The 11,246-nt window shown below is 50.3% G+C and overlaps 1 protein-coding gene across 2 annotated transcripts in view; it reads right to left on the bottom strand.

Moving 5' to 3' along the window:
• Window positions 1-2,380: 2,380 nt before the first annotated feature.
• Window positions 2,381-11,246, bottom strand: part of Col9a2 (collagen type IX alpha 2 chain) — a 13,590-nt gene continuing 4,724 nt past the window's right edge. Inside the window, exons 15-30 of one of the 2 annotated variants that reach the window (XM_029476399.1) lie at window positions 7,992-8,045; window positions 7,581-7,634; window positions 7,302-7,355; window positions 6,451-6,495; window positions 6,017-6,070; window positions 5,689-5,742; window positions 5,430-5,483; window positions 5,282-5,353; window positions 5,093-5,128; window positions 4,909-4,953; window positions 4,771-4,803; window positions 4,496-4,642; window positions 4,205-4,259; window positions 3,740-3,928; window positions 3,368-3,445; window positions 2,381-3,108 (exon numbers count right to left, since the gene is read on the bottom strand). In XM_029476399.1, coding sequence (XP_029332259.1) covers window positions 2,909-3,108; window positions 3,368-3,445; window positions 3,740-3,928; window positions 4,205-4,259; window positions 4,496-4,642; window positions 4,771-4,803; window positions 4,909-4,953; window positions 5,093-5,128; window positions 5,282-5,353; window positions 5,430-5,483; window positions 5,689-5,742; window positions 6,017-6,070; window positions 6,451-6,495; window positions 7,302-7,355; window positions 7,581-7,634; window positions 7,992-8,045 — 1,224 coding nt within the window. In that variant the 3' untranslated portion in view covers window positions 2,381-2,908. Of the gene's footprint in view, window positions 3,109-3,367; window positions 3,446-3,739; window positions 3,929-4,204; window positions 4,260-4,495; window positions 4,643-4,770; window positions 4,804-4,908; window positions 4,954-5,092; window positions 5,129-5,281; window positions 5,354-5,429; window positions 5,484-5,688; window positions 5,743-6,016; window positions 6,071-6,450; window positions 6,496-7,301; window positions 7,356-7,580; window positions 7,635-7,991; window positions 8,046-11,246 lie in introns of those variants that run through there. The other variant, XM_029476400.1, reaches the window with a different exon arrangement.

The following is an 11,246-nucleotide window of genomic DNA, read 5'->3' as shown; positions in this document are numbered from 1 at the left end:
CCCCCCCCCCCCCCCCTCTCCTCCTCTCCATCCCCCCTCCCCCCGTCTCTCTTTCGGTGTATTTTACTGGGAACCATATCCAGGGCCTTACTCAAACTAGGCAAGTGCTCTATTGCAATATTCTCATGTCATTTTGGCTGCTCAAGATTCAGTCATGGAGGGGGCAGCATCCTGCTCATGGTGCAGAGAACCACTGGGACTCTTGAGCCATCAGAACACACAGTCATACGGAGGTTGAAATCAAGTCTCTTCCTTCCTAGTTTGATAATTAGTAGTCTTGTTTCTTTGTGTCCTGAACATATTTTTTACTTGTTTGACAAATACTGAGTACCTGCTGTGTAGCAGGCAGTGCTGAGAAACAGCAGTGAAGGAGAGAGGCCAAGTCCCTTCCTTTGTGGAGTTGATATTTCTGATGTATTGGGTCAAACAGAAGCACAAAGGAGAAACAGAAAGGGGTGTCTGACATGTCAGGAAGGAAGCAAGGTGCTGGAGTGAGTACAGTTGGTAGAGTACAAGCAGCAGGCACAGCATGTGTGTAGCACAGCATGCTGGGACAGCCCAGGGAGTACTATAGCTGGGGTAGGATGGACTGGGGCCAGACCACCAGATTGCATTCAGAGAAGTGTATGGGAGACTCAGGGATAACATTGACGTGATTAGAATAAAACCCACCCACCAGGAAACCACAAAGGCAGAGACCACTGGACCCTAGGAGTTAACCCCCTTTCAAATGCCTTACTCGGAGATGAGGTGTGACAGGGTGTGACTGGTGAACCATCAGCTTCTTTTGTCATTGAAGCCATCCAGTGTGTCCTGTCTCCCTAAGCCACCGAGAGGACCAGGAAAGGGCTCCTAAGCCAGCACATGAGACATCAAGGAGGAGTCAGCTCTCTCAGCCCAGGGTTCCAGGCACCAGACCAAATATGGGGTCCAGTGTCTAAGAGAGAGCCACTGCTGCCACCATGCCCTGTGGATACCCGAGCACACGCTCAGGGCCAGGGAGGCTCTCTTCCATCCCTTCACTAGGCCCTGAATCCTCTGTATTCCAAGGACTCTTTGACAGCCACACACCAGGGACCCTCTGTGGGCGCTGGGGTGTCATAACAGGATTGGCCAAAGCTCTAAAGTACTATACCTAATATTTCTGGCTGACCCTGGCTTGTTAAATCCCTGATAGTAAATGTGTGTTGAGAGAAGAGGGAGGGTGAGGATGCTGAGCTTTGGGCTGCAGTGCTGTGTGCCTCCATGAGGGGGCAGGATGCCGAGCACTTTATTTGGGGGCAACACAAGCTAGAATCGTAAGAGAGGAGGGAGCCTCAATTGAGAAAATGTTTCCATAGTAAGCAAGCCTTGTAAAGCATTTTCTTAATTCATGATTGATATAGGGAGGCCCAACCCATTAAGGAAATAGGCTGAGCTAGCATGGGGGAACTTGCAAGCCAGTGAGCAACACTCTTCCATGACCTCTGCATCAGCTCCTGTCCCCAGGTTCCTACTCTGTTGATTCCTGTCCTGATTTATCTTGATGATGAGCTCCAATGTGGAAGCTTAAGCCAAACCAACCTTTGCTTCCCAGAATGCTTTGGCCATGGTGTTTCATCATAGCAGTACTAACCCTGACTCGGATATCATCTCATTTCAAAAGCTCCTGGCTAGCCAATAGAATAGTGGGCCAGGTTATACAGACCAGATCTGAGTCCCTTAGGGTTTCATACCCCAGCCCCACCCCGAGGAGCCCCTGAAAGGCAACAGCCCCAGCTTCCAATCTTCCACTGCCTGCTGCTGTTGCAGAAATAACCCACAGGCCGCTGAGACAGTCCGGGGATTGGAGTGTGTAGAGCTGGGGGTGTGGCTTAGTTGGTAAAGTACTTGCCTAATAGGCAATGCATGAAGCACTGGGTTTGGCCTCCAGTGGCATGAAAAGGATGTAGTGATACACAGCTGTAGTAGCTGCAAAAGGCAGAGATTCAGAAGTTCAAGGTCACCCTCAGCTATAGTTCTAGGCCAGTCTAAGACCATGAGACCCTGACTACATGAGTCAGAAAAGGAATGAAGGGATAAAGGAAGTAGAGAAAGGGAGAGAATGGGAAAGAGAGTGCAGGCAACCCAGGGGGTATGGCATACTTCTATAAATATGACATGGCTAAGCTCTTGTCACCACTGGACAGATGGCATAAGTAGTTTGCCCAAAGTTACACAGTGAATCAAAACCCTGCTCCGACTCTCAGGTTCTTACTACAGAAGTGTCTCAAGCAGGCTAAGGACCCTAGTGCTCACAACTTAGATGTACCCAGATGGAGGATCCAGACTTGCCCTCCCCTTTGGCCCTCAGCCACTTTGCCCAAGCAGTGGAGACCCAGCCTCATCCACAAGAAGTCACTTTGTAACCAACTTAGGAACTTTTATTTACACAAGGCCAGAGTGGTATGGGCAAAAGGGACTGGGAAACAGGGAAGATGGATGTTTAAATACTGGGATGGGAGACAGAGGCAATAACAGGGCTGGCCTAAGAACTGCCACCTCAGGGTATTCTCCCCCAATAGACACCCAATAAAAATAAGTCCAGAGAATAAGAATAGGGTAAGGACCACCAGAAGCCTCAGTCCCCCTGCCCCGAGGGTGGGATGGCCCAGTGCTGAATGGCCTGGGTGAGGGGTAGTTGGTACTCCAGGAAGAGAAGCTACCCTCTTCCCTTGGGAGGGGTGGCTCTCCAATACTTGCTCTGTTGGCCTCACCTTTACTCCCATGCTCTCCCTCCCCCAACCCCTCCCTCACTGAACGTGTCTTCAGAACCCCTGGATCTTGGGTTTCCAGACAAGATCCTGAGAAATCTAGCCTCCTGGGTCTGGAGTACATGTCCACTCAGAAGTGACCCTAAACACTAATAGGCTCTGTCCTGGCTGGTTGCTCATGGCCCCTTGATGGACCCAGGCTCTGTGAGGCGAGCAGAGGTATAGGCTGAAGCTCCCAGGCATGCGGCAGGCTCACAGAAACCTGGTAGCCCCACTGGGCCTGGCCGGCCAGGTCTCCCAGCCTCTCCTGGAGCCCCTGGAGATCCTCGGTCCCCATCCTTGCCATTGATTGCCTGGCCAGGCCGGCCAGGAAGACCTGTAAGGAGAGAATAGGATAAGGACTGCCAGAAAATTGTTAAGGCAAGGAAAACTAGACCACAAATGTCATGGAAGAAAGACTCAGACACTGCCCGACTCAAGAGTCCCAACTGCCAGCTCCCAACCAGACCCTCCCCAGAGACACCTCCAGCTTGGCTGAATGCCAGGCTTCCACGAAGAAAACCCGGATGTCCATGGATCATTCATCCCCAAGCTGAGACAGAAGGGTGGCTGGACAGGACCAAGGTGTTTGTTACCTGGGATCCCTGGGGGCCCAGGCATCCCTGGATGGCCACGACCCATTTCTCCTCGATCCCCCTTCTCTCCACGCTTTCCTGCAGACAAAAAGGAGTGTCTTTTCCTAAACTGACAAGTCTTTCTCCCGCTATTTATTTTGTTCCAAAAACATCTACTGTGGAAGTATACTATTGGAGAAGGTTGGGAATGACCATGGAGGACTGGTTAGATAAAGGGAGATCCAGATAAAATTTGGGAGGTTCTGTATCAGATAAGGTTTATTATAGGAAATTGTCCAATACATAACTGGCATTTACTATGTACCAAGCTGCCCTTGACTCAATTCCCCCTTGCCCAGCTTTATTTAGCTCCAGTGCCAGTGGAGCACTCACCCTTGGGTCCAGTGTTGCCAATCTGACCCACTGCTCCCACGATGCCAGGAATGCCTCGGGGGCCGGGATGCCCATTGGGTCCCTGTTTGCCTGGATATCCAGGGGGCCCAGGAGGTCCTGGAAGGCCCACCATCCCTGCTGCACCCAGGGCTTCTCGCTTGGCACTCACAGCTACCTCGGCAAGTTGCTCTGAAAGGAAGAGGCGAAGAAGGGTCTAAGATGAGCCTAGAGAAGACAGTGCATCCTGGCCATACGAATGTAGACAGAAAAGCCCCGCATTGAGCTTCCCCGTCCCTAGGCCCTGTTTTATGAAAGTCTACCCAAGGTCCCACGGTGTCTGAGGAGGCAGAGCTGGAATGCACACCAGGGACTCCAGACTCTCAAGCAAAGACACATGAAAAGGCTGGTGAAGGATAACTGGGTACTGAAGTGGGCTATGAGGAGGAACTGCAGTCCTCTCCTCACCTTGAATCATCTTCAGCACCACATCCACGATGTGCTGGTCACTGGCAGCTCGGCCCTGAGAGCAGAGGATACAATTCAGGAAGAAGCTCTGGCTGCCAAGACCAACCACTCCCACCCTCTGGTTCTCATCTTCATCCAGCATTTTTGGGCATGTGTCACACCTATTCTCGATCTGAGGCCAATCTCCGAGAAGCCAAGACACCTCTGGGAACTCCCCGCTTTATGTACTATTCCGTAACCCCAAGAAGATGCCCTTCCTCTAGAATCCCCTGTCCCTGGGGGTCCACTCACCACCACACCCTGTCTCCCGGGTTGTCCTGGCACGCCTCGATCTCCCACCAGTCCTCGGGGCCCCGGGAGCCCGGGATAGCCCTGCACTCCTGGGGCACCGGCATCTCCGCTGGGGCCGGGGTAGCCGGTCTCTCCACGGACTCCTTGCTGCCAGGGGACGGTGTGAACTGAGAAGGCTTCTGAAGGAAGGGGACAGTAGGGAAGGGGGGGCGGGGAGAGGGCGGAGCCAGAAAGAGGAAAGCATCCTTTTCGGAGGGGGGGGGGGGCAAGCTCACCTGTCCCTTAAGCCCTGGCTCGCCTGACTGGCCCTGAAAACAGAGGAGGAGGAGGAAGAGGAGGAGTCAGGATGCGGAGGAGGAACCCAGGCCCCACAGATACCCCACACTCCTGTCCCGCTCAGGTGCCCTGCTTACCTTCTCTCCTTTCTCTCCCGGGAGGCCGGCCACCCCCGGGTCACCCTGCAGAAAGAGAACTTTGTGTCAAGAGCCAGCAGTGATAGCAACAACGCGGGACTCAGGGTCTGCGAGTGTGGACAGACCCGAGGCCCCAGGCACTCAATGAATGCCTGCGAGCAGGACTAGGGGCTCTGGTACTCACCACTCCGCCTCGGGGCCCGGTCTTCCCTGGGGAACCCTGGAAAAAGATTGAGGTGTAGTGAAATGTCCTTTCCAAGAAGGGAGCTCCTCTAGCTCCCAGTTTCTTCTGGTCTAACCCAATCCCATGGCCTACAGCAAGCAGCCCAGATTTGGGCCCTTTTCCCGGGTGTTTTCCAGCCTCCTACAGCACCTTATCTCCTTTGATGCCTGGCAAGCCTTGGGGTCCTGGAATTCCTGGAGGGCCCTGCTCTCCTTTGGGGCCCTGAGGAGGGAAAAAATGGAGTAAAACAAACAAGGAATGCAGTTGTGAGCCCACTGTTCCCCTCAGCTGTGCTCACCTGTCGTCCTTGAGGGCCTGGCTGTCCCACTGGCCCCCTCTCACCCTGGTCGCCCTGAAATGGAAAGTGGAGGTCACCCCTGGGCTCTCAGCAGGGCCAGCCTTTTACATGAGGCAGGACTCTAGCAGGATAAGTGCTGTCCATGCTGGCTGTCACCAGCAGGAGTCCTTCTTATTACTCTTTGTTACGGACATTCATTTGAGGCCTTGTCAGAGAGGATCCAGCTGCTGACAAGGGTCCCTAGGGAGAGACCATTTACCTTCTGTCCCATGATGCCCTGTGGACCAATTTCTCCTCGAGGCCCTGGCTCCCCCTGGGAGGAGAAAGGAGGGTAAGCAGCAGGCCTGGTGGGACCCTTCTTCCTACCCCTGGCTCAGTCTTACCCACCCTTGGACCAGCTAATTGGCTTCAATTAAGGAGGCTGGCCTAGAAAACAGAAAGAACTTGCTAGAGAGAGTGAGACAAACTCAAGACACTTCCCAGGCTTGGGCTTCATCCCTCAGCTTCACCCTGGCCCCACACTAATGTCATAGACTCAGACCTAGACGGACCAAAGCCCTCCTGGGAAAGTAGAGGGGGCTACTCACTTCTTTCCCAGGGGGACCAGAGACTCCCGGCAAGCCCTGCTGGCCTGGTTCACCCTGCAGGAAAACACAGTTCTCTTGTCAATCTGATAGCTGCTGGTCATCCTTAGCCTCATGTAGACCTAGGAACCTCAACAAAGTCTACAACCAAATAAGCAGGGAAGAGTGCCAGGAGGGCGGAGGGGATGTTCTTAATCAAATCCTCTGGGTTCCTTTGCTTTTCCTAGGTTTGTTTCTTCTCTGGATTCCAGCCCACATCCTGTTTTTACTAAGCCAGGATCATGGGCAGCATGGTAGCAGAAGGTGGTTTGGCCTAAGGGGCTTGTGTCAAGAAAGCACTGGGCCTCACAATCCTTAAGCCATGTCTCATTTCTCACTCCCTGATCTCCCCTTATTGAGACAGAACAAATTCTCCTGGCAAAGGGGAGCCTCCTCACCTTGTCTCCAGGACCTCCTTTTGTTCCAGGCTGACCCGGCACACCCTAAAAGAAAAGTTGGTATTGATTTCTGCCCTGGCACAAGGAGATGGGTGTACTTGCTATGTTGCCTCCGTGCCCAGTCCAGATTTTCTCCCCATCATGGGAACTAAACAACCAAAGGTCCAGCCATGGTATCATGAACTTGGCTGACTTTCCAAGTTTGCTGTTGGAAGAGTGGGCTTGAGACAATGACCTGTCTATCAGTGTCCATGTTCATGAGGAAAGAGTGACACACAGTAAACACAAGTCTCCACATGCACAGAGAAGCAAGCTGTGGCCGGTCCATGCCCTCAGAGAGGAGAAGGGTGAGCACTCACAGGCCTCACTCCAGAAATGTGGGGTAGGGGTGACAGGCTGAGCTCAAATTGTGGTGGACACTGAATGCCAAGATGAGCTAGTGAGGTCAAAGATTGCAGCTCCCCCTTTTTAAACTGTTTTCTCATTATTATGTACCTCAAGTAACCAATAACTACTGGATGGCTAAACTGAGTGAATTTCATAGAGGCACTGGGGAGTCTGAAGGGATTAACACAGAAATGGTTACATTCCACCTAGCCAATGTAGAGGATGTGTAACAACCAAAGAGAAGACTAAAATAACTGTCCAGTGTTGAGGCTGCCTACCCAAGCTAGGCGCTGTACAGATGATGGCAAGATGATATAGTGACAGGGCCAGAGCTCGGGTGTAATTTTTACCTCATCAGCCTCTCACACCCCCACAGAGAGGGAGACAACAAGTGGCTGGCTCGCCGAAGCGCTGGAGGATCAACTTGCCCGTGGGCAGCCTCGGTGGCTTCCGCTGACACTTACCGCTAAGCCCTGGTGGCCTGGGCTTCCTGGCCGTCCCACTTGTCCTGCACTGCCCTAGAGAGACAAACAACCAGAAACAGAGATTAGAACCCCAGCCTGAGATCTCATGGCTCTCACCTAAGTGCAGCAGAGAAAGAGATCCAGGAGCAAGAAGACCTGCTGGAAACAGACTGAGAGCCACTGGTTCTAAAGCCTCTAGGATTGGTGTGACAGGGCTCAAAGGCCTGAGGAGGAACAGGCCTGACCACCCCCACCCCCATGAGTGCTCCCTACTCTTACCTTCATGCCAGGAATGCCTGGGGTCCCATCCTTGCCATCAATGCCTGGTGGACCCTGCTCAGGAATAAAGTTCAAGGGAGTCTTACGATGGGAAGACCTGTGACGTGAGTCTCTGTGGCAGCCACAGTGTACAAGCAGAGAGGCTCCGAGCATCTCGGGAAGCACCAGCCCACGGGGGACAGGGTTAAGAAGGACAAGCCACACCCTTCCTCGGTGTGTGGATGACCGCTAAGATTGTTCAAGCTTCCCATTGTCCCTCCACATGATTCCACACTTGCAGGTGAAGATACTCTCAGACTGTAAAACTGTCAGGTTACAGAGCCAGCAGCCCACTGCAGATTCCCAGCTTCCTCTCCATGTAGGGATGCAGATAAAGTGACCAGGGCCAAGGCCTGGACTCTGAACACTTACGGTTATTCCCTTTGGGCCTGTTATCCCCTGGGGTCCTCGGGCACCTTGGCTCCCCTGCAAAGTAGAGAGAGAGGAAGTCACCTTTAGAATTGCTGAGCTTAACTGACTGTGGAGAGAGGAAGGCACAGCTGAGGCAATGGTCCCAGAGTCCTGGTGGCATGGGCCAGACTCAGAGGCTGACTGGGACTCGCACAAGACCTGTGGTCTGATGCTAAGGGAAGGGTGTCCAGATCGTCACTAAGTATCTGGGTTGGGAGGGCAGCGCAGTGGTTCCTGGAAGCCCCAGGCATTCACAGACAGCGGTTATTCGGGTAGAGAAACAGTTACCAAGAGTGATGGGTGGGCTTCATATTGGGCAGGGGGGAGGGTGTCTTGATTTGAATAAGAGCTATGAAGATAGTTTGGGGAAAACTAGAATAAGCTATAGACATATTAGCTACTTGGTGATGCTAAAGATAACTGCACCCATCATAGTTTTCTTTTTAATTGTTTATTCCTGTGGGCATGCTTGTGAAGGTCAGAGGGCAGCTTTCAGGAATCAGTTCTCTCTTTCCACCATGCGGACTCTCAATCCTGGTGGTGGGTGCCTTTACCCTCTGAGCCATCTCTCCAGCCCTCTTTCTCCAGTTCCGATAATAATGATCTATGAGGAAGTGTGTGGAGGCAAATGAGATGAGCCAAGTATCTCTGAAAATGTCAGAGCCGGGAAGCAGGGGCTGGTGGATCTCTACGTTCCAGGCCAGCCTGATCTACAGAAAGAGTTCCAGGACTGCCTAGCTACACAGAGAAACCCTGCATCCAAAAACCAAAACAAACAAAAAAGAATGAAAGGAAGAGAGAGAGAGAGAGGAAGAAAGGAAAGAAGAAACCAAGCAGTAATCTAGTGAAGAACTGTGGGACTATGGGATGGAGAAAGAGGTGTGTTTGTGGGACAGGCCAGTAAAGGAGTCAGTCGTGTGACAAATGTCTAACCTGGAACCTATGAGACAGCCATATGGGATTCTCTGTAGCAGTCTCTCTACTCTTCTGTTTTTAAACTTGCACTGAAATACAGTTAACTGAACTTTCAGCTTGGGGGGCGGTTTGTAACACAGGCAAATCAGCAGTCTTTTTTTTTTTTCATTCTGTTAACATAGCATGAATATCTGCTCTACATCAATTATCCCCCACCCCACTACTTAACAACCTTAGAGGTTACCCATGACATTGAAGAGCCCTTCAATGGTTTACCATATTAGGAAATATCTTCTTATGATACATAGTGACTTGTATAGTCTATCAATGCTATAACCAGTGACACAAAAATTACCTTTACATATGTCATTTTGCCCAAATGTAAGAGCTGGTGAGATTGCTCAGTGGGGAAAAATATTTGCCATTTAAGCCTGATAACCTGAGCTTGTTTTCCAGAATCCACAGGTGGAAGGAGAGCACTGATTCCTGCTATGTTGTCCTCTGGCTCCTGTATGCATGCTGAGGCATGTACGTACTAAGCACACACAGTAGTAATAATAAATTTTAAATTTTAATTAAATATGCTGGGCTACATGTAGTGGTACATGCCTTTAATACCAGCACTCAGGAGGAGGCAGAGGCAAGTGACTCTGTGGGTTCAAGGCCTGCCAGGTTTACATATCAAGTTGCACGACAGACAAGACTACAGGTGTATAAATTTTTGGTTTGGTTTGGTTTTCGGTTTTCAAGACAGGGTTTGTCTTGGAACTAACTCTATAGACTAGGCTGGCCTCAAACTCACAGAGATCTGCCTATTTATTTCTACCTCCTAGGATTAAAAGTGAGGGTTGCCACCATCATCTGGCTAAGTACAAAAGTTTTTAAAAATAAAATTAAAATAGAATTTTATTACATTTGACAAATATGATAATGATGCACAATTGAATCTTATATACATTGTCAAATTGTCCTTCAACTGGGACATACCAATTAACATTGCAGTGCCACAGGAATGTGGATACTGTTCTGTTAAACCCACTCTTCTCGGGCTTTCCACAGAAATCACAATGTCTAAGGACACAAATGACCTCCATCTCTCTAAATACAAAGGCAAATTTGTACCACATGTAAGCAAAATGCCCAAGGAGGCCAGAGGAAGACCGGGTCGCCTAGCACTGGAGCTGTGAGCTGCTTTGTGTGTGCTGAGAGTCGAACCCAAGTCCTCTGGAAGAGCAACAAGTGTTCTTAACTGCTGAGCCATCTCTCCATCCCTATCCCACATGGCCTTAATGTGTAGCCTGAAGTGGCCTGGAACTCTTTATGTTGACCAGGTTGGCCTTGAACTCACAAAGATCCACCTGTCTCTGCTTTCCAAGTTCTGGGATTTAAAATGTGCACTACTAATGTTCTGCTCATATATTTTTAATTAAAATTTTCTCTGGCAATTTCATTCATGTATATAACATATTTTGGGTCATTTGTAATTCCTGTCACTCACTCTCATCCCTCTCCCACTCCTACTGAACCTCATCTTCCCAATGAGTTCCCCTCTTAATCCCAGGTCTTTTTGTTTGTTTGGTGGGTATGTGTTGTTGTTGTTGTGATGATGGTGGTGACAATGATGGTGGTGGTGGTGGTGTATGTGTGTGTAGGTGTGTGTGTAGGTGTGTGTGTGTGTAGGTGTGTGTGTGTTGTGGAACATGCAAATGCTATAGTACTTGCGTGGAAATCAGAAGACAGCTTTGTGGAATTGGTTCTCTCCTTCTTTCCACCTTTAGTTAGGTGGATTCCAGGAACTGAACTCAGGTCACTACCACCACCCCTTTATGTGTATGGGTATGATCCGAGTTTAATAAAACTCATTTTAATTAGGGTTGCTTTGTATGCGCAGAGGTGGGGTTATTTACTGGAATAGGGCAACTTGCTGTGCCTGGTGAAGAAAATGGCTTCCGGTCCCCAGGCATCTATTCCCAAATCCCAAGCCAAGAACCCTTTGCTCCGTTTTCGGTGATTTAAAAACTCCTCAGAAAGACAGGAGTGGTGGCACATGCCTTCAATTCCAGCACTTGAGAGGCAGAGGAAAAGAGATCTCTCTGAGTTAAAGGACAGCCTGGTCTACAGAAAGAGACCCTGTCTCAAAACAAATAAACACAGACCCTGCTCAGAAAAAGGGGCTATGGAAAAAAAAGATGAGAGAAAGAGAGGAGAGAGAGAGAGAGAGAGAGAGAGAGAGAGAGAGAGAGAGAGAGAGAGAAGGAAAGAAAGAAAGAAAGAAAGAAAGAAAGAAAGAAAGAAAGAAAG

This window comes from Mus caroli, chromosome 4 (genome assembly GCF_900094665.2).
Source record: "Mus caroli chromosome 4, CAROLI_EIJ_v1.1, whole genome shotgun sequence".
Classification (NCBI taxonomy): Eukaryota; Metazoa; Chordata; class Mammalia; order Rodentia; family Muridae; genus Mus; species Mus caroli.
The sequence above is the reverse complement of the archived record's forward strand: the minus strand, read 5'-3'. Positions and strand labels throughout refer to the sequence as shown.